At 37.2% G+C, this 26,338-nt stretch overlaps 2 protein-coding genes, 1 long non-coding RNA gene and 1 other non-coding gene across 4 annotated transcripts; 3 read left to right on the top strand and 1 right to left on the bottom strand.

Moving 5' to 3' along the window:
• Positions 1–2,923: 2,923 nt before the first annotated feature.
• LOC135147724 (uncharacterized) lies at positions 2,924–3,527 on the top strand. The gene is made up of 3 exons (XR_010285512.1): positions 2,924–3,162; positions 3,251–3,332; positions 3,405–3,527. It is a non-coding gene; the product is annotated as an uncharacterized LOC135147724 (long non-coding RNA).
• An 8,764-nt stretch (positions 3,528–12,291) lies between these two features.
• LOC135147890 (uncharacterized) lies at positions 12,292–14,587 on the top strand. Its single transcript, XM_064081926.1, has 2 exons — positions 12,292–12,887; positions 13,147–14,587. The coding sequence occupies exons 1-2, from the start codon at positions 12,292–12,294 to the stop codon at positions 14,585–14,587; spliced, it is 2,037 nt and encodes a 678-aa protein (XP_063937996.1).
• On the bottom strand, positions 12,309–12,413 carry LOC135148103 (small nucleolar RNA R71). Its single transcript, XR_010285998.1, has one exon. It is a non-coding gene; the product is annotated as a small nucleolar RNA R71 (small nucleolar RNA).
• A 9,354-nt stretch (positions 14,588–23,941) lies between the features above and the next one.
• On the top strand, positions 23,942–25,429 carry LOC135147889 (uncharacterized). The gene is made up of 2 exons (XM_064081925.1): positions 23,942–24,276; positions 25,357–25,429. Exons 1-2 carry the CDS (start codon positions 23,942–23,944, stop codon positions 25,427–25,429), a joined length of 408 nt encoding a protein of 135 aa, XP_063937995.1.
• Positions 25,430–26,338: the final 909 nt, after the last annotated feature.

The raw sequence follows: 26,338 nt of genomic DNA, 5'->3' as shown, positions 1-26,338 counted from the left end.
TAACATCGGTCGTCTAAGCAACCGATATCCAAGCACCGATGTCGTAGGCAGTAATTCTAGTAGTGTTTGGATGATGTTGAAAATTTAAAAAAGGACAACCGGTTCTTAATTGGTGAGTTCATTGTAATGCATATAAGTAATGCTATACACATAGTCTTATTCTTGCCATTTATTTATTTTTCTTATGTCATTCTAGATGTAGTGGGAGTCATCGATGGACAACCGGTCAAGAATAATTATAACAAAGGCGATGTTGATAGGTCTATGGTCAAGTTTGGTGTAACAGATGGGAAGTACTATGCTATTGTTACTTTCTTTAATGAACTAGGAGATACTCTTCTTAAAGCACTTGAACAGAAATTACAAAATCCTGTCATAATAATAATAGCAAGTGCAAAGATTAGTGAATGGAAAGGTAAGAATAAAGAGTGTTAGGGAGTATTTGAGTCATAATATGTTAATCTATTTAACGATGTTTTCTTATTTTCTAGATGAAGTTGGCCTGACTAATTACCCCGCAACAAGATTCTACCTTAACTGCAAAACACCATGTTGTCAAAACTATCCGTGGAAGGTAACCACTTTTAGAATAAGGAATTCAATCTATACTTCCTGGATTAAACGCTTTGCAAATATTGCAGTATTGTCGCTTCAACCTTTTATGTTACAAATGTTGTTGAAGAAGATGAGAAGGAGATTTCAAAATTAACTGTGAAGCAAGTCCGTACCCTGAAAGACGATTACATCCAAGCGAGTTTACTAACCAATTATCAAGCACTAAATCAGACAAAATGTTTATTAATTACTCTGTATTGACAACAGAAAAGTGTTGCTGTGAGGATGACTGTGCAAAAAATAGACAAAACTATGACCTGATATTGTAATTATTGTATACCCTGTGATGTTGATCTTCAGCTGGTGGAAAAAAGATTCAAATGTCGAAAATATGGGAAATTTAAGCCTTATCTGGATCGGAGGTATTAAATTCCTGTTAATTACTCTAAATACATAGCAAACCAAAGTATTGTTAGGAAACTAAAAACATATTATTACAATGTCCAGGTATAAGTTTTGTATGTTGTGCTCCAACGAAACAGGTAGCATTCCTGTATTGTGGAGTGATAAAGAGCTCACCCGTGTCACTGGAAAAACTGTTTATGATGTTCTTGCCGATGAAAGTCAGGTATTTTCAAAACTACATATATTAAACTTGCATGCAATGTACAATTTATTTTCATGTTGTCCCTCTTGACAAAAACATTTTTAAACTACATGAATATGTAGGTCGGTGATGGTGATAAATTTCCACCAATACTGTAGTAGTTTGAAAAGAGATGTTATACATTCACCCTTTTGGTTAGCAAGGAAAATGTTCTTCAAGGGTCAAATATGTACACAGTTGTGACTGTATCAGATGCTGAGGAAATATCAAGCCATCACAATCCGGCTGAATACATTTCAGCCGAGATTAAACAAACTGAGATTTCACAAGTAAGTTTCACAGCTTTACGAAATACCATATAAGTTTTACGTGCTCACATACTATTATTTATTTTTTGTATTTAGGACACCAATGTTATTAAAAGCAGTAGCCCTCCCACTGGTGAATCGACAACTAAAACAAGAGCTCGAAAGACTACTGATGCTATTGAACTTCAGTTACCACAAAAAACTCCACACCGCAGGGTCAAGCACGTAAAGATGGAACCAGTAAATTTTACACATAATAACTGTTGACGTGAGGTGGATTACAACAACAATATTAATTGTTATGTATGTCATGTGATGAAGTGACTGTAGGACAAAGCAGCTGAATCTTGGTTGCAGAAGCCGAATCTAAACTTTTATTACAGATTGAATGTCCTGTAATGAACTCACCTAACTACAATTCCTCTTTTGTTTTTTCGGAGCACTTTTGTTATGAAAGTTTACTAAAGGCTTCACTTTATTCATCATTTGCTGCATGCCTGTTTTCAGCTGCCTATATATTGAACGATTTCTTTTTCCATCTCTCTTCAGTTTATTACAAAGTGTGCAGATGACAGCATTTACTTTAAGTACCATTTTACTGTATATCTTTCTAAAATGAAGAGATTGAAAAATCAAATGGTTGCCACTAATTGAAAGCGTACAGATGAAGAAGTTAATAGCGTCTCTTAAATGACATGGTTCCTAGTATCAATATATCCTCCATATATTCATCCTACAACACACAAAAAACAAATATACAGACATTAATCTATTACAAACTTTAAGAGAGGGAAACAATGCGAAGAAATGTCGATCAACTATGAGTATCTAAGTAATGTCCACACAGGCAGAACAGATTGGTGGGTGAAAGTGCGATTTGTTCACCAATGGAGAGGGAAGACTAAAATTGGAGAGCCATACAAAGGTTACAATTTAATAATCCTAGATGCAAAGGTGTAACTCTCACCGCAAAAACTATAGCATGCTAGATTGTATAATTACTAAAACTAACACATATTTGCTATGCGATTATATGTTTTAGAATGTTAGGATGCAAGCTTTTGTACCAACCTTCCTCATGGAAAAGCTTTTGAAAATTTTCTTTGTCGGAAGGATGTACACAATAACAAATTTCCAAGTGAAAGAATACACAGAACTTGACAAATGGAAATGTGTTACCACTGGCAAGCAACTCATGTTCACAAATCAAACTAGAGCAAAGGAGATAGATGAACGCAAGTACTTCATCCCGCAGAACTGCTTTGACTTCTGCGACCTTGGAGATGTGAAGAACTTCGTAAAACAATCTACTTACTTGGCAGGTATGTGGACATATCATAAACTACCACCATTGTTCATTACCTACAATATCAAACAATGGCTATTTTCCAAAAAGCAGATGTGGTCGGAGCTGTCAGAAGAAGAGATGACTTGAAGATAGTTCACACAAAAGAGGGGACTGATAAGCCACAAATAAGAATGACTATCTCAGATAGAAGGTAGTGTCTAAATCCGTTTACAATAAACCCGTTTACATATCTAACAATGCTAGGTATATATGTTATAGGACTTACTTAAACGTTACTCTCTGGAACGATTTGGCTGAGTGCTTTCAACAAGAAATTAGTTCAACTAAATTTGAGGAACCTATGATTGTTATCATTGCAGTTGGGAAAGTAGGGGTGTTTCAAGGTGTGTTCTATAGTATATTTCGAATCATCTTCACATAAGCTCTCTACTCATCACCTTCTAACAACGTATTTCTTTCTTTTCATGAAAGATGAATTTGATATTTGCAACTTCTCACCAACAACATACTACATCAACTATGATCACCATAGTGTGGCAGAGTTACGCAAAGTGTAAGGAATATATCTGCATGTCTATCGTTTTAAAATCCGCTGTGCAAGTTAACAATAGAAATTGTTACACAGGAGTGGACAACCACAGTTTAAGATGCAATAGGGCCGGATTGTTCAAGCAAAAAAGGAACCAAAGTTGATGACCATCGATGCAATTACGCAACTGGGGGAAGATTATACTGAGGTAGCTCTTTTCTATTACGTACATAGGTGCAATTGGTTCTCTTAATAACTCTATCTCTTCCGGGAAGAGGTTAAATGTCATATTTAGATCAAAACTGTTCAAGATTCGGACCCGTGGTTTCAGAGTGTACATCATGTTACAAGCAGGTTGATGAAGTACAGGGTTTGTACAGATGCACCAAATGTGACAACAGAATAATTCCATACCCAGAAAAGAGGTACAACTAAAAAACACCTTGCCTATTTACAACATATATATCCATATGCAGGTACAGGGTAAGTTCCCATCATAATTCAAGAACATGGAAAACGGAAAGTACACAGTCAAGCTACAGATAAGGGAATTCAATATCAAAGACAAGGATGAAGTTTATCTTGCAACGGACATCTACGAAGGATTTTCCATCCTACCTCAGATGAAACAAATCGATTATGGTGCTCAGCAAGCTACGGATAGTTCAATTGCAGAGGTATAACTAAAAAATTCATCTTATACTGCAACCGAATTTATAAACTAACTAATTTAAACTCTAAATGTCTTCAGAGTGAAGGGAACAACATCCATCTGGACACATTGGGCAAATGAAGCTATTCAACTATATATGCAACTATATATGCAAGTAATCTGTGTCCCTTTTTTATTTACTTCTTTAGGATTCAGAAACTAATTCAGACAAAGTTATTGTACGTTATTTAACTAACAAAGGACAAGTATTATTTCATCTCCTTACGTGGAATTCAGTTCAATTTCAACTATGTAGTATACCAACTTGCAAATAACTGTATCAACCAACAATTTTTGTCATTCATGTTACGCTTAACCACGGAATAATAAAAGTGTAACAAAATTAATATAAATGCAATAACAGATCTCTACAAATGTTACTCTATTACACCCCAAAATACCATCTAATAATTCCCAACAAAATAGAGTTACAAATTCTACAATTACCATTAAACAGTACAGATAAACTCAAACTGATGAACACCAAATTTTTAAGCATGTTTAGTGCCAAACATAATAATATCCACAAATTATTATGTTCCTCGGCAAAGCAGTTAATACACTTTCGACCAACATTTTGGGTCAGGCATGTTATGCTTAACCACAGAGTAATAACAGAATAACAAACTTAATATAAATGCAAGAACAGATCTCTAAACCAAATATACAATTTCATAATTCCCAACAAAATAAAGTAACAAATTCTCCTATCACCATTAAACAGTGCGGAAATAACGTTACTAATGAACACCAAATTCTGTTGCAAGTTTACTTCCAAACAAAATAATATCACCTAATTGGACTTGGTTCAAAATAAAATAGTCTAGAAATTAAGAATCACCGAAATATCTATTACGCACTGCCATTCTTGATCACTCGAACAACAAAATGATGAACACAGTAGTCATCACACTCTAACACCAAGACATCACCAACTTGCAGACCCATATCACCTCTGAACTCCATCCACCCTTCCCTAATTGTTGTCCTGTGACATTTGAAGCCCCGACTTCTGACCTGCAGCTTCCAAGCATTCTCGCCATAATACACATTTATGTAGTCAGTCTGTCGCCAGAAGTTAGTCACTCGATTGTACTCAGTAGATATGTCTGGCATAATTATGCGGAAAAAAATCAGTCTGATCACAACAATGTAAGACTAACAAATTTTAAATCATCTATTACAAGTTCTTACCACCCCATAAGCATATTTATACATGTGGCAGGGCTGAATAGTCATCTCGATTCGCCCATCAACAGAGGGATTATGCGAGTTAAGGCCTAATCAGTCTAGTGTAACAAACATCTATAAACCATCAATTAAATAACAAACATAGGAAATATCTAACATTTCCAAATGTATATAGCTGGTGAAAGTGGTGTTCCAGGAAACAACACCTCCAAGAAGTTGTCGTCGAAAATAGAAATGTTATTAACGCTGCCTTCTTCATAACTTAGTAGCACAAGGTTATACTTGCTGAAGTTTTTAATTCCCAAAATAGTGCAAAATTTCCTAATGCCATGAAATACGCCCGACTGATGGTTATATCCGCCAATAATCTCCTTCCCATTGCTAAAAGTAAAGGTCTGATATCCAGGAATCAGGCCACAAGCTTGCTTAAATGAATCGGGAGCCACCTAAAAAGGGATAAATTACTAATGTGGAGAAGCAAGATTAACCAGAACTAACATCCTAAGTTTATGATATATTTTGTGCTTACAGATTGCAACATGAATGACAAATTTACATTCAACTTACCAACTCATCAGAAAATGGATTATCCTCAGTCACAAAGTTCACAAACTTCATCCCACCATTTTTCACAGATACTACAGCACAAAATGAAAATAAAAACAAATCAAATTACAAAAAAGAATTTAGTAGATAGGTTAGGTTCATAACATTACCCACTCGAGGCCGCTTCCTCTGCATATAATGGAACACATTGGGGTAATCAATCTCTGATAGATCATTCCCTATCACGTACACGTTGAAATCAGATACCCCACCGAACTAAAAAACCAGCATTTCACCGCCTACTAAATCAAAGTCATCATAAAAGGTTGAAAGCCCAAAAATAGTCCCTTTCTTATCGTTGAACACAACAGGAATCCGGAACCCATTTCGGAAATTCAAAGCGAAACCTAATTCAAGACGGTGCCCACATTGGTTCGCAATCTCCGTCGGCAGTTTCTGACAAAAAAAATGGGAGCTAGCAAAGGACACAGTTTATAAAAGACAATAATCAGAAATTTTTGTTACAGTCCAACTCATCTGACTCCCTATCGGCAACAGTGAGGAACTTGATGAATTTTTTTACAATGCGACCCCAAGATTCCATAGCTACATATATAAGTTCAAGGAACAAATGAATTAGGAGTTGCATGCAAAACAAATTCGTACACAAACCTAATAAAAATAAAACAGTTACTACATGCGAAACCATACCTCACCAGAGCTTTTGAGGAAGGATCAATCCAGAGGAGCTTAAATGAAAAAAAACAGAGCAATTACCCCAATTTACTCCTTAGACCTGTAATTAGGTGCAAAGTGCATTAAAAATACTCCTACAGATCAATGTTTTGAAATTTTAATTTTTTTAATTTTCAAATTTTACAAAAAAATAGTTAGCATAAAGATTGTTGATTTTCTTTACATTAATCTTTATGAAATTAAAAAAAGTTTGATAAAAAATTAATTACACAAAAATATTGTTTTGAAATTTTATTTTATTTTTTCAAACTTTTCGATCTAAAAAAAATAATGCACAAAAGGGAAATTAATAAAAAAAACCAACAAACGTATATTCATATCCATTCAAGAACGAAGAAACACAATAAAAAAATCGAAAACGTATTACCTCATATATCAAATTTATATATTCACTAATTATATCATCAAAAAAAAATAAAGTTTTAATCAAAAATTATTTACAGAAAAATAATATTTGCTCCGCGCAGCGGGCAAGCATACTAGTATAAATTAATCAGTTTACCAACTTTTTCATACTTTCTTAAATTCTGTGCACAACTCTCATGTTAACTATCCCATGCGACAGAGGGAGTATTATTTTACATAAACTAATAAAATTATATAAATAATATTATATTAATAATGTCTGGAGCACAGAAATAGCTGCATGTTTAATTAGTCTATTCCTTTCTTAGTATGCTCTCCTTTGTTGCTGAATTCATTCATTCATTCATTTACTATAATCTATTCAACTGCTTCATCCAAGATATGACTTCCTGTATGAGAATGCACTAAATTTCTTTGAAATTGGGAATTAACACCTAATTGCAAGAATATAGCTGTAACCTCTTAGTAAGTGACCCCAGATTTCTATTTAGTTAAAATATTTTTGTAGCATTATGGCCGTCTAAGCTTTTTATATTATGGACAAATCTACTGTAATGTCCAATAAACATAATTAGATAATTAGATCAACTGCTAGGGACAGAATGAAGATGATTAGATGAGTACACTCGCAAGAGGCTAGAGATATTCTTTGCCAAAATTAGATAAGTAAATATATTAAAAAAAATATTTTATAAAGTTGGTTTTGAAACCAAAACCGCACCATTTAAAACCGAAACCGAATTTAAAAAACCAAACCAGACCATTTATCGAACTAACCCAAAACTTGCAAGTGGATTACTCAACTCAAATAGCATTTATTTACATAATTCAAGAAAATAAAACTTGCATTCAAATAATGACCATTAACAAAAATAACTTATTTTTGATAATTCGATATTTAATTTCATACTTAAAACACGGGCTTCTCACTTGAAAGTGAAAAGACTTTGGATACATCCTAGAGCAGACAACCTAACTAGAACCTTAAGGCTACCAAGATCAGATTCTAGGTTCTTAACTGATGACCATAGATAAGATATAGCCTTTACAACAAATAGAGTACTACTATAGCCTCTACTTCCTAACTGCCAAGCTTAGTCCATCTCCCCGATCGGTGGCTTATAAGCCTAGAGAGAACCTTTGGGGCCGAAACTCCCCACAAACGAGTCCGCCACCTCCCCATTAATCATCTCATCCATCTCGCTGATGTCCATTTCCGAATAGGCAAATCTCAAAGCATTAAGCTGGCCAACCCCAGGTCTTCAACTGATCTGCAAGAGGAATGCTGATATTTGCGGTATTCAACAAAATTAAACTTGCAATCACTCTCATCTCTTTCAATCTATCTCCTTTCTCAATATTAACCACTTTCCACTGTCTTCTCTATCAATCTTTTTGATATTTATATATTTTTAATTATAATATCAAAAATAATATTTTTTGATGAGTTTTGATATTGAAATTTTATGACAACTTCCTAGAAAAGCTGAAAATCAGCTTTCTCCAAAAGAATGAGAATCAATTGTATGCAACAACAATGTCCAGCATAGCCTCAATCTCTCTCATCCCTTAATCTCTCTCCTTTGTATTCTCTCTCAATCTCTCTCAATCTCCATCCTCTCTCGATCTCTCACCTATCTCAATCTCTCTCAATCTAAATTTTTTATCTCGAATACTATAATATAATTGTTAAACAATTATCTTTTTTATGATTTTGATAAGGACAAAATTAATTTCAATTGTTAATTTTTATATTAAAAAGTAAATAAATTAATTTTAATTGAGTAAATAAATGTATATAAATGAAGATATGCATAATTTAATAATTTTTAGACTTTGATTACCTAATCACAAGTTGAGGATCAGTTAAGTTATCCGATTGAAAGTTTATAGTAGTTTAGTTACTTAATTGCATGTTTATATTAGTTCAGTTAGTTGAATAAAAGTTTTTAAGTTCAATAACCCAATTGCAAGCTTTGAGTTAGTTTAGTGGTGTCTTAGCCTATTAACCCTGCACATATGTCTATGCGTCCCTCTTTTACGTATTAATGTATAAAGAAAGCCCGATATATTACTAGATCAAGAAATTGCTGGTGTGATGTTTAGGACTCACATTCCGTGAATCTAGGTCGTCACATCATTTCTAATATACCTATCTTAATATACAAACTCTCGTCACACAAATCAGGGTCAATCATCTACTTACATCACTATCCAAACTATTATTATAATACAATGTACATAGTCATATATTACAAAGATAACCAACATCACCCTCTCCATGAGAACATTCCACCTAACCCTCCTCCTAAATCGATTTAGCATCTGTATAAAGTCATGCACGCATGTCCATGCGTCCCTCTTTTATGCATTAATGTATAAATAAAGTTGGAGATATTATCAGATTAAGAGATCGTTGGGGTGACGTTCCAAACTCACATCCCAATCTAGGCCGTCACACCACTTCTAACATACATGTCTTAACGTATTTGTCTCACAAGTATAGACAATTTTTGTCTAAATTATTATTATAATACAAAGTACATAGTCATATATTACAAATATAATCAACTTCACCTTCTTCATGAGAACATTCCAGCTAACCCTCCTTCTAACTTGCTTGTCGCTTCTTCACCTTCTTCATGAGAACATTCCAACTAACCCTCCTTCTAACTTGCTTGTTTCCAGACCGTCCTTCGGATACATATCATATTCACTCTTTACTGTTCACAGGTTTTAAATAGATACAAGAATGAGTAATTGAATGATCAACATGTGCACTAAATGATTGAAATTAGCACAACAATAATTACATAGTGAATTTAGCATAATAACAATTAATACAATTTACAAGAATAGCTGTAATTAAGAATAATCAACAATATAAATGAAAGAAATTTTTGGTCATCCAACCTAGCGGTACCACTATATGGCTCGGTGACCACCATTTAGCGAATACCAATTCCCGTGATACCATCACGGTCTGATTGCAATCTACAAGAGGCGTCACACGCATCATTCTCTCTTTTTCTAGCATAAGGGTTATTGCTTTCAATCCTCAAACTGCCTGAAGTTACCGACAATAAAATTTATTCTCCTCTCTACCACGAATATCATTATTCGTGTGGACCAAATATAGGATTCCCCCGAGTACAACAAAATTCTCTTCTCTGCAAATAAATCCTTACTTTTTCATCAGATATGAACAATGCATCAATCAACTGCGAGTCAATGATTATTTTAAACATAACTGAACTGAATAGTATGATTTAATGATCACTAGATATCTTGAATACCTTAAGAAAAATATACAACATTGAACTAGAATCAAGGCTGCTTTGGAATATAAGATAGCTTGAGGTCTTTGCAAGAAGAAATTAAAATATATATATATTGCTTTGGAAGAAAGGCAGCTAAAATAAAGAAATGATTCACATATTCTCGTACAAGAGTGCTTAACTACTTCCAAAACTGATAAGTGGATTTTATATCCACTTGGCAGCCTTCGTTTCTACTTAAATTGATGATTTTGGCCTCAAACATGTGGTGTTTTTGATAGGTTTTTGTGTTGATTTGTGTAGGGTATCTAGAGGGAGGATCGAGGCCAATTCCAAGTGAAAATGGTGGATGAAAGCCAAGGAAATCAAGCGAAGAAGGAAAAATAAACAACGAAGTGCAAAATTTGAATCTGCTGAAATAGGGCGGCCACCCCACTTTGTAGGGCGGCCACCCTACTGAGTCTCCTGAAGTAGGGCGGCCACCCCACTTTGTAGGGCGGCCACCCCACTCTGGCGGGAGAAAAAGCCCGTTTTGCCTGTTTTGGAGCGTTTTGAAGGCCTGATCGCTGGGGGACTTAAACAAAAGCTCAAGGGAGAAGTCAAGTAACCTAGAAACATTCAGAGAGCACGTGACGGCTATGAAGAAGATCTAGTTTCATAATTTCATCTTTGTAATTCTTCGAAGTATGCGTAATCGTGGATGCTTGTTCGAATTTGTTTCATAACTCTTACTCTAGTACTTTCGTATTTGTTTGGACATCTAGTATAATGTTTACATTCGAACCCATGATGATGAGAAGTTCGATTATGAACTAATCATTATCATGGGATTCTAGCGGATTTATATATGGATTTCAGTAGTTGATTTTCCTTAATAATTTGTGTGATGAATGTTTGTTTTTTTCGTATTGGTTGTGCTTATTCTTCTTGGATGCGTAGCTAACATCTAAGTTGTGTGTTAATCTGTATTGAAGCGACAGTGGATATACTGATTTAGAACTTGCCATGCGAACATAGGATTATGTATTCGGTATACATGATTAGTGGTGTGATTTTAACCATCTTGAATCGCCCTATATAATCTTGATAGATAACTTGTTCTTCAACCGTTATGCTTTCAAATCTTATAGACATATATGGTCTAAGCATATTTGGTGTCTGTTTACCTTCTATCTTAATTGTGGATGTGAAACAGTATGGTGCACGTATAACGACAGTTAGCGTGTATCAGTTTCGTGTTATCTGATTAGTTATCAACCATGACATATCGATAAGGCATAACTCTGAATGAAGTATATAATGAAGTTAGAATCCCATGTTTTATTCTCATTAGTAATTCGATTTAAATTCTCTTAGTTATAATTCGACTTGATTTAGTTAATTTAGATAAAACTAACCAAATTGTTATATGTCCGAGCATTGAATAACAGCCATACATTTGTGCATAAGTGCATATTTCTAAATACACCAGTCTCTGTGGGAACGAACTGAATTTGATTCTATACTACTTGTGACCACGTACGCTTGTGTATTTTTGTGCAAACAAGTTTTTGGCGCCGCTGCCGGGGACTCGGTGTTATATTTTAGTTTATGTGCTTGTCATCAAAGGTCGTTAAAGTTCACTGACTTGGATTCTTTTCTCACTTTAGTTCGTTTGTGTGTGTTTCAGGTACTTGAGTGACGTTATGCGAACACGCTCTCAGGCCCGTAAAGAAGCATTGGTAAAAGCAGAAAAGATAGAGAGTACTACAATTGGTGATCAACCACCAGTTGCGAATGATACCAAGGCTCTTAAGGCTTTCTCTTAGCCTAAAACAATGACATTCAATCGAGCATTGTCAGGCCAGCAATTCAGGCCACCACTTTCGAGATCAAAACGAGCACTATTCAGATGGTACAGAACTCAGTGCAGTTTGGGGGTTCTCCGACTGAGGATCCTAAGTCGCATATTCGGGACTTCATTGAGATCTGCGACACTTTCAAGTTCAATGGTGTTACTGACGATGCCATCAAATTGAGGTTGTTCCCATTTTCTCTGAGGGATAAAGCTAAGGGATGGTTGCATTCTCTTCCTGCAGGATCTATTACGACATGAGAGGATCTGGCTCAAAAATTTATTACTAAGTTCTTACCTATGGCCAAAACAGCTGCAATCAGGAATGCTATCACTCAATTCTCTCAGCTGTCTGGTGAAACTTTATGTGAAGCTTGGGAACGCTACAAGGAGATGCTTCGAAAGTGTCCACATCTTCGGATGCCTGATTGGATGGTTATTAATTGCTTCTATAATGGCTTGGGACCTCAATCGAGGCCAATGCTTGATGCAGCATTAGGTGGAGCTCTATGGGCTAAGAACTATGATGAGGCTTATGAGTTGATCGAGATGATGGCTGCGAATGAATATCAAAATCCTATTCAGCGTCTTCATCAGGTGAAGGCAGCAGGTGTTCTAGATGTTGATGCTGCTACAGCCTTGACTGCTCAAATTAAGGCTCTTACTCTGAAGATGGATTCTTTAGCTAACTTGGGAGCTCAACCACCATCTCCTGTTTGCGAGCTTTGTGCGGGTACTCATGCCACTAATCAGTGTGCCATATCTAGCGAGTCAGCTCAGTTTATGAGCAATTTTCAGAGATTTCAGCAGCCAGCTCCTGCTACTTATCACCCGAATAATCGGAATCATCCGAATTTCAGCTGGAGCAACAATCAGAACTTCATGCCACAACCGCAGCAAGTTTTAGCAGCAAGGAGCTAGACCTTACAACCCTTCTGGTTTTCAACAACAATGTACACCGAGGCAACAATTCCATCCATCCGGATTCCAGCAACAAAATCATGGGGTGGCTGGACAATCTTCCAACGAAAGATCTGAATGGGAAGAGATGAAACTAATGATTAAAAGCCAAGCGGTGTCTATCAAGACTTTGGAGAACTAGATTGGACAGATTGCTAATGCGTTGATAAACAGACCATAAAGAATTCTTCATAGTGATACCGAGGCCAATCCAAGAAAGAAAGAGGTGAAGGAACAGGTACAGGATGTCACCTTGAGGTCCAGAAAGGTTACGAAGGATAAAGATTCATCAACAGAGCATAACAAGGAAGAGAGTGATCAACAGGTTGAAACACCCGTGCTCTCATCTAAGAGAGTGTCAACTGTTTTTGACACTGACAAGAATGAAATCAACGAGGAAGTAAGCAAGGAATCAGCCGAGAAGTCTAGTCCTAAAATTGATATTGGGGTCAATCAAGTATATCCACCTCCCCCTTTCCCGAAGAGACTTCAGAAGCATAAGCTCGACAAACAGTTCGCTAAGTTTCTAGAGGTTTTCAAGAAATTACAAATCAACATACCTTTTGCGGAGGCTCTAGAACAAATGCTGAGTTATGCTAAATTCATGAAAGGTATTCTATCGCGGAAACTCAAGCTTAAGGAATTGGAGACTGTAGCTTTGATCGAGGAGTGTAGTGCGGTGCTGCAGCAGAAATTGCCCCCGCAGCTGAAGGATCCGGGAAGTTTCACAATCCCATGTACTATTGGGCAATTGTCATTCGACAAGTGTTTATATGACTTGGGAGCTAGCATCAATCTGATGTCCTTGTCTATTTTCATGCAACTTGGTCTTCCAGAGCTGAAACCTACTAATATGTCTTTGCAACTGGCTAATCGTTCGATTACATACCCAAGGGGGATAGTTGAAGATGTTTTGGTAAAGGTGGATAAGCTAATCTTCCCTGTTGATTTTGTCATTCTCGACTTTGAGGAAGATCAGAAGATTCCCATCATCTTGGGAAGACCATTCCTCGCGACAGGGCAGACGTTAATCGATGTTCAAAAGGGTGAACTCATAATGACAGTTCAAGATCAAATGGTCATATTCAACGTGTTCAATGCTATAAAACTCCCATCGGACGAGGAGGAATGCTTTAAAGTGGATGTGCTCGAAGCTGAAGCTCATTCGGAAATCGACAACAGGCTGAAAACTGACATCTTGGAAAGGGTTCTATCAGGTGACTCTGAATTCGGAGATGAGGAGGAAGTAGAACACCTTCAATTCTTAAATGCTTCTCCTTGGAAAAGAAGGATGGATCCTCCAATTGAATCTCTTGGGTTATCGGAGTTGAAAGATTCTCATGAACGGCTGAAACCATCTATTGTCGAAGCTCCTAAACTTGAGCTCAAGCAACTTCCCGAACACCTAAGATATGCCTTTCTTGGAGAAGCTTCTACGTTACCTGTGATTATTTCATCTAACCTTTCAGGTATCGAGGAAGAAAAGCTTTTGAGAATTCTTAGGGAATTCAAATCAGCCATTGGATGGACTATCATAGATTTCAAGGGAATCAGCCCTTCTTATTGTCAACACAAGATTCTGATTAAGGAGGGTAACCCACTGTTGAGCATCAAAGAAGACTCAATCCAATCATGAAAGAAGTGGTAAAGAAGGAGATATTTAAGTGGCTTGATGCCGGTATTATTTATCCAATCTCGGATAGTTCTTGGGTGAGCCCTGTTCAGTGTGTGCCTAAGAAAGGAGGCATGACTGTGGTAGCTAATGAGAAGAATGAGCTCATTCCAACTCGGACAGTCACAGGTTTGAGAATATGCATGGATTATCAGAAGCTCAATAAAGCCACCAGAAAAGATCACTTTCCATTGCCTTTCATTGATCAGATGCTTGATAGGTTGGCCGGTCATGCGTACTATTGTCTTCTTGATGGGTATTCGGGATATAGTCAAATTTTTATTGCACCATGGGATCAGGAGAAGACTACTTTCACTTGCCTTTTTGGCATATTTGCTTTCCGTCGTCTTTCTTTTGGACTTTGTAATGCACCAGCAACTTTTCAGAGATGCATGATGGCTATTTTCTCCGAGATGATTGGTACCAATGTTGGGTATTCATGGACGACTTTTCGGTATTTGGTTCTTCTTATGATGAATGCTTGAGCAACTTGACGATGGTGCTAAAAAGATGTGTGGAAACCAATCTCGTTCTTAACCGGTAAAAATGCCACTTCATGGTTCAAGAAGGCATCATTATTGGGCACAAAGTTTCGAACAAGGGTCTTGAGGTAGATAAAGCTAAGGTGGAGACAATTGAAAATCTTCCTCCACCAATCTCAGTCAAGGGGATTCGGAGTTTTCTTGGTCACGCGGGGTTCTATCGATGATTCATCAAGGATTTCTCTAAAATCACCAAACCTTTGTGCAACTTGTTAGAGAAGGATATGCCTTTCAAATTTAATGAAAAGTGCTTGGCTGCGTTCGAAACTCTCAAGAAGAAATTAACTACAACACCTGTTATTACTGCACCTGATTGGAATGAGCCGTTCGAGATGATGTGTGACGCTAGTGACTATGCAGTGGGAGCCGTGCTTGGTCAGAGAACAACATCTTCCATGTGATTTACTATGCGAGTAAGACTCTCAATGGTGCTCAGCTGAATTACACTACTACGGAGAAGGAGCTGCTGGCTATTGTTTATGGATTCGAGAAATTCAGGTCTTATTTGCTTGGGACGAAGGTGTTGGTTTACATTGATCATGTTACCATTCGGTATCTGGTATCGAAGAAAGACTCGAAACCTCGGTTGATTCGATGGGTTCTTTTGCTTCAGGAATTCGAGTTGGAGATCAAGGATATAAAAGGTACTAAAATCAGGTAGCTTATCATCTCTCTCGTTTAGAAGATCAAGCGCGAGCATCCCAGGACACCACGTTAATCAACGAGTCTTTCCCTGATGAACAGCTCTTTGGGATCCAAGAAGAGGAGCCCTGGTTTGCAGATATAGTGAATTATCTTGTGAGTAATGTCATTCATCCCGATTTGTCTTATGCTCAAAAGAAAAAGTTTCTTCATGCGGGGCGAAGTGGTATCGTTGGGATGAACCATTCTTGTTTCGACAAGGTTCAGATCAAATTATCAGAAGGTGCATTCTATACAGTGAGATTGAAGGAATTTTGCAGGCTTACCACGACTCAACTTATGGAGGACACTATGGAGGACAGAAGATAGCTGCTCGTATTTTGCAGGCGGGTTTCTTTTGGCCTACCCTCTTTAAGGACGCTCATCAGTTTGTGTTAAAGTGCGATCGTTGTCAAAGGGTTGGTAATATCTCTCGAAGGGACGAAATGCCCCTCAATGTACTTCTTGAGGTTGAAATCTTCGATGTGTGGGGTATAGACTTTATGGGACCCTTTATCTCATCTTGCAATAATCTCTACATTCTTCTTGTTGTGGATTACGTGTCTAAATGGGTTGAAGTCAAGGCTTTACCAACCAACACAACTGCAGTAGTCATCAGTTTTCTTCAGAAGAACATATTCACTCGCTTTGGTACTCCTCGGGTTATAATCAGTGATGAGAGATCACACTTTTGCAATCGCAAGTTCACAACGCTGATCGAACGGTTTGGTATCAATCATAGAGTTGCCACTACTTATCATCCTCAAACGAATGGGCAAGCTGAGGTATCTAATCATGAAATCCAGCGAATCTCGGAAAAAGTGGTGAGTCCTTCGAGAAAAGATTGGGCGTTGAAGCTTGATGAGGCCGTCTGGGCCTATAGAACAGCTTACAAGACTCCATTGGGGATGTCTCCCTTTCAGTTGGTCTATGAAAAAGCATGTCATTTTCCCGCGGAGTTAGAGCATAAAGCATATTGGGCTTTAAAGAAATTGAACTTTGATATGACAGCTGCTGGTAAGAAACGAATGCTTCAAATAAATGAACTCGACGAGTTCAGGCTTCAGGCGTACGAGAACAATAAGCTTTACAAGGAAAAAGTCAAGAGAGGGCATGATAAGAAGTTGGTGCATAAGGAGTTCTTTGTTGGCCAACAAGTTCTACTTTACCACTCTCGTCTCCGACTATTTCTGGGTAAGTTGAAGTCTAGATGGTCTGGTCCTTTCACGGTTAAGACGGTGTTTCCACATGGTGCCATAGAAATTTTTGAGACAACACCGGATGAATCATTTAAAGTGAATGGTCGGAGATTAAAGCCGTATTTCGGAGGAACGGTGAATCGCGAGTCGGTGAGCATTGTGCTTGCGATTGTTTGATTCTGAGGAATTCAAGTCGAGCTAAAGACGTTAAACTAGCGCTTCGTGGGAGGCAACCCACGCGTACTTCGAGTTTGCTTTTAAGGAAAACAAAAAAAAATCCGTCGAAGTGGGGCGGTCACCGTACCCCGTGGCGCGACCGCGCTACAAGGTGATAAGTGGATTTTACATCCACTTGGAAGCCTTCATATATGCTTAACTTGATGAATTTGTTCTCAAGTATGTGGTGTTTTTGATTGTTTTCTTGTTTAATGTGTGTAGAGCATGGCTTGGAAGGAGTTTGGTGTTTGGGAGGCTATTTAGGTGGTTGGAACGCATTGGAGGCAAAAAGACGCGTCAGAATGGAGCCGGGCAAGGAACGGGCGGCGCGCCCACGCCGTGCTCCTGCACAGCGGCGCGCCCGCGCCATGGGGCGGCGCGGCGACCCCGCGTCCTGAAGGTTTTCTTGGGCCTGTTTCGCATGTTTTGAATGGGCTTCTGCTACGGGCTTCCTAGGGCACTTAAGACATGACTTGTGGAAGAAAAAGGAAAAACGAATCATACGAGAGAGCGCGTGACGGCTATAGAGGAGAAGATCAAGTTATTTCATTTCATCTTTGTAATTCTTCGAAGTAGGCGTAACTTTGGATGCTCATTCGGATTTGATTCTAAACTTTGATTCTAGTACTTTCGTATTGTTTTAGACTATTCAGTACTATGTTTACATTCGAACCCATGATGACGAGTAGTTCGATTATGAGCTAAACGTTATCGTGGCATTCTAGCGGATTTATCTATGGATTTCAGTAGTTGATTTGCCTTAAATATTTGTGTGATGAATGTTGATTTCTTCGTATTGGTTGTACTTATTCTATTTGGATGCGTAGCTAACATCTAAGTTGTGTGTTAATCTGTATTGAAGCGACAGTGGATATATTGATTTAAAACTTTCCATGTGAACATAGGATTATGTATTCGATATACATGATTAGTAGTGTGATTTTAACCATCTTGCATCGCCCTATGTAATCTTGATAGATAACTTGTTCTTCAACCGTTATGCTTTCAAATATTACAGACATATAGGGTCTAAGCATATTTGGTGTCTGTTTACCTTCTATCTTAATTGTGGATGTGAAACAGTATGGTGCACGTATAACGACAGTTAGCGTGTATCAATTTCGTGTTATCAGATTAGTTATCAACCATCACATATCAATAAGGCATAACTCTGAATGAAGTATATAATGAAGTTAGAATCCCATGTTTTATTCTCATTAGTAATTCGATTTAAATTCTCTTAGTTATAATTCGACTTGATTCAGTTAATTTAGATAAAACCAACCAAATTGTTATTTGTCCGAGCATTGAATAATAGCTATAAATTGGTGCATAAGTGCATATTTTTGAATACACCAGTCTCTGTGGGAACGAACTGAATTTGATTCTATACTACTTGTGACCACGTACGCTTGCGTGATTTTGTGCGCACAAAAGCCCAGGAAGGATTCGAATAATTAAGAATAAGTCTCTCTCAAGGTTCAGCAAAACATCAAGAGATTAAAATGAAACTCTGTTATTCAGACAATGCAAACAATAAGTTAGATTGTAGAAGGGGGGTTGAATACAATCTACAAAAATTTCAACCAATTTTTGCTTAACAGATTATATTCAAAGCTACAAGAGAATATTTTAACTAAAACAGAACTTTAAAGAACAAGGATCTTAAACATTTCAGGTGGATTGTTTGATCCACCTGAGAGATTTTTATATTAAGAACCTTCCAAGTAAAAATTACTTGGCGGCTTACAAAAGAATGAAGAGCAAAAGCTTATAATTTCTTGCTTGCTATCTCTACTGCTTTGCTCTTCAGTTCTTAGTGTTTGATACTGTCAAATGAAATTTACAAATTGAATATATACTACTACAAACAAAACTAGTCTGTAAAAGTATTTTCCTACTCCTTTTCTAGCTATTACAAATATAGAATTTCTTGGACTTGATAGAATATTTGGCAGTTTGAAATTCTTGTTGCTTTGCTAGAAATGGCAGGCTTCGAGGTTCTCAATATTTGACTAAACTGCTTTTGGTTTAGCTTCCAAAACTGGTGCAACATCTGTCACATCAACCCATGTGCTTCTTGTCTTTTACTTGACTTGTAGCTTTCAACTGCTAACTATCAATTGATAAATTTGTCGATTGATAGCATCCTTGAACTAGCGATTGATAGCCTTCCTTGATTAGCCTTTGATGAGATTGATATAGCGATTGATAAACTTACTATTAGTCGTTGATACTTCATGACTAGCGATCGATCTTCACTTCACTTGGATAAATTACATGACTTCAAATATTTACAATTAGGTCACCCTATCTACTCATCCATTGATAGATCAACTGCTAATCTAAAAGTATACATTATCAACATATCAATTGCTAAGACGCTCCAGCTTTGTTACAGTACCACATCATCCATTGATGGGTGAATTTGATCAATTGCTACTGCCTTAGCATGCTAGCCATTGATCAGCTACATTTAGTTTTATTATAAGAAAGAATAAAACAAACTTTGTATCATCAAGCATCACATATTCCTAACAAACTCGCTAGAGTATCATGTATTTAGTATATAGTATATAGTTTGGTTCTTTATGAGTCAAAGATCATCCTGAACGAATGGCTGACTCGAGCTACAAATTGAAATTCTTTCTTTAGATTTGCAAATAGATAGTGAATCTCATCACTATCTATTTAATTTTATTGTTTAATTTTCATTGTTTTTCCAGCTACATCAGACTTATGTATAGCTTTTGGCTTCTTCTTGTTTTTCCTGCAATCAATAGCAAGATGATTACAACTGTCACAATTATAACATCTCTTCCTAGGTGCAAAAGGAGCATATTCATAGTTATTTGCTCTGCAAATTCCTTGCTTCCCATTCCTATTTCTTTTAGGAGTTGTTCTAGGTTCAGGTTTACCTGTAACTTCACCTAGCTTCTTCTTGAATTGACCTTTTGTCATCAATCCAATATTTTTACCCGTTACCTTCTTTTGAGTAACAACAATTGTCCTTTTGACATCATTTTTGTCTTTATCTATTTTCTTTATGAGAACCTTTTTAGTTTTCTTTTCCTCATGAGGAGTAACTTTTTCATCACGGATGATGTTATTAGATACAGTTTTTTGATATCTCGACAGGTTTATCGCTTTAACAAAAATTTCTTTTAAATCTTTCTTTTTATTTTCATTTTTGTCATCTTCAAATCTGTATCCCAGATCTTCTAATCCTGATCTAGTGGACTCAGTTTCATATAGTCTCTTTCCTGTGCTAACCCAATTCTTAATTCTTTGTTTCTCAATGGCTAATTCTATTTATATTTGATCATACTTGAGTCTAAATATGGATTCTGAGTCTTTAGCAATCTTGCAGTGATTTTTAAATTTATTCATCATCACTAGTTCTCCTTGTAAGAAGTCATTTCTCTTTTTGCACTATTCAATCTAACTTCTTAGTCTGGTATTTTCTAGTGTTTGTATTTTAAAACTAAGTGTTAGGGTTATACTGAAATATTCGTTTGAAGTATATAACAATTATTTGAGAATCTTGAATGCATGTTTTCACATTGTCTGTATATTATATATTGTAGACAATCTAGTATCAAATGTGATAGCAGAAGATTAGATTGTCAGACTCCTTATATAATATAATAAAGGTTCACAGTCGAGGTGGTGTTAGACAAATGACTGGAACGGCTGAAGTATTATTTGGAAATAGATTATCTTGACTATTGAATAATACTTATATACTTTGTGTATATTGAACGGGATCAAAATAGTAGAATAATTGTTTCTTTAATTCTGACAATAAAGAACTAAGATTCTATGATGTTATTAATGCTTAAGTTCTTAATCCGGATATAGTGATTGACACTTGTATTTAATGCACATGCCTTGACTCATAAGTTAAGTAATTTATTTTAAATTACGAATTTATGTATTGGGCAATGACACTATATACAGAGTGAGATATTGACTATAGAAGGAAACCGTGTCCGAAAAATATATTCGGGTGATGATGTCCTCTTGAAAGCTCATAAAGATAATTATGCTTTAGTCCTAAAGGCAGATTTGTTCTTGCATAATTATAAGGTTGAGTGGATGATCAATGATAAAAGATATTGATTAAATTAATTGTCAGAAATTAATTTAATTAATGGACATGCAATATCTTAAACATGGGGAATTTATAAGCAATTAATATGGGAGCCGAATTAAATAATTAATTTACGGAATTAGGAAAGGTAGTGCAAATATTAATTCTTTACTGGATTGAATTAATATTTAATGACATTGGGCCTGGCCCGGAATGTCATTAAAAGGCCTGACCTAACGGTCTATGATCCCTACTATAGCCTATATATATTTTCGTTCTCCTAAAGCTGAAAGACACACCAAAACGAATTCATCCTAGAGTTTGAGAGAGGCAGACGTTTTTCTCAAGGAGACAGCTAGGGTTTTGGGATTTCGGAGCTTTAAGGAGAGGCACACCTTGGGAGATCGAAGGCCACACTTCGTCCAAGGAGAATCAGGGAATACAGTAGAAGACGTGGATTTGAATCGCTTGCGCCGTAGCGATTAAGGTTAATATTCTGTTCGAACTTTTAATTAGTATCATAGAACGCAGGGCCAAGGTCCGATTGTTCCTACATTGGCATCAGAGCCAGGTTGCGGTTCTGCGTTTTATGATATGTAGTCCATGTCATGATTATATATGCATGTATGTAGTGGTTCTGTGATGCAGGTCGTTGTCCACTATTATGGCTGTGTTTTAATTATTCTGTTATGTTTGGATTCCACATGGTTTATCGTGGCTGTTGTAAATCACGAGGGTTGATCGTGATAGTTTAATCTTGTAATTCAATTTGTAATTGTTTTAGATTATGATCTGATGTAATAGAATAGGCTGGTTCGTCTGTACAATTTGTATGTAATTGTTTGATCAACGGGGCTGCAAGAAACAGAGATCTTACGCTGCTGCGATCTGTTTTGGGAGTGCTGCACTGTTTTGGCCGTAACTTTTGCATACGATGTCCGATTTGGGTGAACGAGCACTTTTCGGAGACGGCAGAACGAGACGGACGTAGCTACAGCCCGGGAAAGCTCGGTTGAGGTGTTTTTGAGGCTGTTTTCAGAATTTTTCGAGGCATTCTTAGGCCGTTTAGGCCTCAAAACGGGTTCTCGAAGTTTTCAGGAATCTTTCGAAGGATGAGTTCGAAGCTGTTATTCCGGGGGCCATAATAGTGGATGTGTTCAATTATGATTTACATAATCCTTGATTATTGTTATTATGTGTTTCTTGTCTGTGTTGTTATGCCATGTGATACTAACCCTTCGCATGCTGGAATGACATGGACATAGGGATGTTTTTTCATTAATGCTTTAATCATGATAGTATGCTGCCATGTTATGTGTTCTTTGTGTTGCTATTACCATGATAGTATGCATGTGGACTTCGAAGAACTAACATAGGGCGATGCATCTAGATTAAAATCCTCAAAGTAAATTCTAAGTGGGAGAGGGAGTTAATATGATATTAAATCACATGGTCTCCATCATTGTTTGTATGTAATTTAACATAAAGACGGATATAAATTATGTATACGTCACCCATCGTGGCATGTAATTTATGGTGTCTAGAATGTTATAGATATTATTGGAACAAACTTCCTATATTAATACGGATAAATACGAATTTTCATTATCTCTGATTTGGGGCGATTTCTAAGGCTTATGGGTATTAAGTGAGACTGATGTGACTCCTCCACTGCCTAAAAATCAAACCAGACACGAATATTGAATTGAAGTATTCTATTCAAAGAATATTGGAAGGTATACATACCGCCCATCGTGGCGTACCAAGTTCCATAGGTTTCGGATAATTTAAGATTTGATGATGGTATACACTTAGCTATGACAAATAATATGGACCACCCCAACGTGGCTTATTGTTTAGTAATAGGACCGAAGTAACGTTTAAATAAATTTAGGTTGTATACATGTCACCCATCGTGACGTACCAGAAACTTATGGTGTTTAAAGGTTAGTGCATTTAATTTTAATAATTGTTAGAGGAACCAATAGGTCTTAATTTTTAATGCACCCTTCTTTATGTGTAATGTGATTTTTTCATGCATGATTCTCAGGATAAAATGGGCTTTAATCCACTGTTCACCATACTTAAGGATAAGAAACTTACCGGACCCAACTATATTGAATGGAAACGTAATTTGGATATTGTGTTGACTGCTGAGGAGTACAAGTTTTGCACTTATGAACCCAAGCCTGAGCAGCCCGCTGCTGATGCTCCTGATGAGGAGAAAGAGTATTATAAGCGGTGGATAAAGGCTGATGAGATGTCGCGATGTTACATTCTGGCAGCAATGTCGGGTGTTTTGCAGCATCAGCATCAGCATCAGGCTATGGCCACTGCTTCGGATATGCTCTTTAATCTCAAGGAACTTTTTGGAGATCAGAATAGGGCTGCTAGGCAAGTAGCCATGAAGGCTTTAATGAACACTCAGATGGCTGAAGGTACACCTGTAAGGGATCATGTTCTCAAGATGATGTCACATCTGAATGAGATAGAGATCCTTGGTGCTGAGCTTGACGGGGAAACCCAGATTGACATTATCCTTATAAGCTTGCCCAAGAGTTTTGAGCAGTTCCGCTTAAATTACAACATGAACAAGAGGCAGTATAGTCTTGCGGAACTGCTGACAGAACTTCAGGCAGCTGAAGGATTGTTTCGGCAGAGTGTTCATGTGAATGTGGCTGAGAAAGGTTCTTTCTCTAAGCCGAAAGGCAATAAGAAGAAGAAAAAGGCTCAGACACAGAAAGCTGTGAAGGCAGTGGGAGTTCAAGGTGGTGTGAAAAAGCCTAAGGGAAAGTGCTACCGGTGCAAGCAGTCAGGTCACAGGAAACAGGATTGTCATCTTCCTAAGAAAACAAACAATATTGGTATGTCTCTTTCTCTAGTTACAGAAACATTTATAGCGGCTATATCTACGAGCACTTGGTGTGTAGATACTGGAGCCACTGATCATGTTTGTAACTTTATGCAGGGGTTCCAGCAATCCAGAATTCTTAGAGATGGTGAGATCTACGTGTTCATGGGAGATTCTACGAAAGTAGCAGTAGTTGCAGTAGGAGTTATTCATTTATCTTTTGGTTCTGATAGGATTTTGGTTTTGAACAATTGTCTTTATGTACCTTCTTTTAGAAGGAATTTGATTTCGGTTTCTAAACTTGCTATGGATGGTTATAATGTTTGTTTGGATCGTAATGTTTCTATTATGATGAATAAACGGATTATATGTTCTGGTACATTGCAAGACAATTTGTATATAATTAATCCTAGTCAACCTGCACTGCAACTACAACATAGGGTATTGAACAACACATCTTCTACCTCTAATAAAAGAAAGGAACCTTCTACTTTGAACCAAACATATCTTTGGCACTTGAGATTAGGTCATATTAACTTGAGGAGGATTCAAAGACTGGTAGTAGACGGGCCTTTAGGCTCATTGGCAGTGGAGCCATTTCCAGTTTGTGAATCCTGCTTGGAAGGTAAAATGACCAATAGGCCTTTCAAGGCAAAGGGGAATAGAGCCAAAGAAGTGTTAGGATTGGTTCACTCTGATTTATGTGGACCCATGAATATCCAAGCAAGAGGTGGTTATGAGTATTTCATCACTTTCATTGACGATTATTCTAGATATGGGTACGTTTATTTGTTGCGCCGTAAGTCTGAGTGCTTTGATAAATTCAAAGAGTACAAAGCTAAAACGGAGAAGCGACATAATAAAAGTATCAAGTCACTACGATCTGATCGTGGTGGCGAATACTTGCTTGGGGAATTCAGGGAATATTTATCAGAGAATGGGATAGAATCCCAGTTAACTGCACCAAGCACACCCCAGAAGAACGGTGTAGCAGAGAGAAGGAACCGGACTCTTTTAGAGAGTGTTAGATCGATGATGAGTTATTCGGATTCCCAAGTCGTTTTGGGGACATGCCTGAGAGACAGCAGCTTATCTTCTGAACTTAGTACCTTCTAAGTGGGTTCCTAAAACCCCTTTGGAATTGTGGACAGGGGACAAACCGAGTCTAAGACATATTCGGATATGGGGTTGTCCAGCACATGTGCTGAACAAGAACGCGACTAAGCTAGAATCTCGTACAGAAGTAAAGCTGTTTGTAGGCTACCCCATGGGGGAACAAAAGGTTATTTATTTTATAGTCCTAAGGATCGGGATGTCACTGTTAGCACCAATGCAAGATTCTTAGAGGAAGACTATATAATGAATCACAAACCCATGAGTAGTATCGTTTTATAGGAACTAGTGGGAGGGGCGAATAATGAACCTGTAGTACAAGTAGAACAACCACAGCAGACTGTGCAACCGGTCACTAATACCGCACCAGTTCCTCGTCGTAGTGGGAGGGTTATTCGACAGCCCGACAGATTCATGTTTTTGGGAGTCTTCGGACTTGGTCTCTGGTGAACATGATGATGATCCCCGGACATACGAAGAGGCCATACAAGACAAAGATGCAAGTCTTTGGCAAAAGGCAATGGATTCTGAGATGGAATCAATGTATTCTAATCAGGTCTGGGAGCTCGTGGAACCACCCAAAGGTGTAAAACCTATTGGATATAAGTGGGTCTACAAGAAAAAGAGGGGATCAAACAAAAAGGTGAAAGCCTGGAAATCAAGACTTGTTGCGAAAGGGTATACTCAGAAAGAAGGTATCAATTATGAGGAAACCTTTTCACCGGTAGTCATGCTTAAGTCAATCCGTATTCTTTTATCTATAGCAGCCATCTCGATTATGAGATTTGGCAAATGGATGTCAAGACAGCTTTCCTTAATGGAAATCTTGAGGAAACCATCTATATGCAACAACCAGAGGGATTCATTAAAGAAGGCCAAGAGCATCTTGTATGTAAGCTGAAGAGGTCTATTTATGGACTTAAACAAGCTTCTAGGTATTGGAACATTCGCTTTGATCAGGCAGTCTAGTCGTAAGGATTTGATCAATGTCCAAGCGAAGCATGCGTGTATAAGAGATGT

The sequence above is a fragment of the Daucus carota genome, chromosome 7, assembly GCF_001625215.2.
Source record: "Daucus carota subsp. sativus chromosome 7, DH1 v3.0, whole genome shotgun sequence".
NCBI lineage: Eukaryota > Viridiplantae > Streptophyta > Magnoliopsida > Apiales > Apiaceae > Daucus > Daucus carota.
The sequence above is the reverse complement of the archived record's forward strand: the minus strand, read 5'-3'. Positions and strand labels throughout refer to the sequence as shown.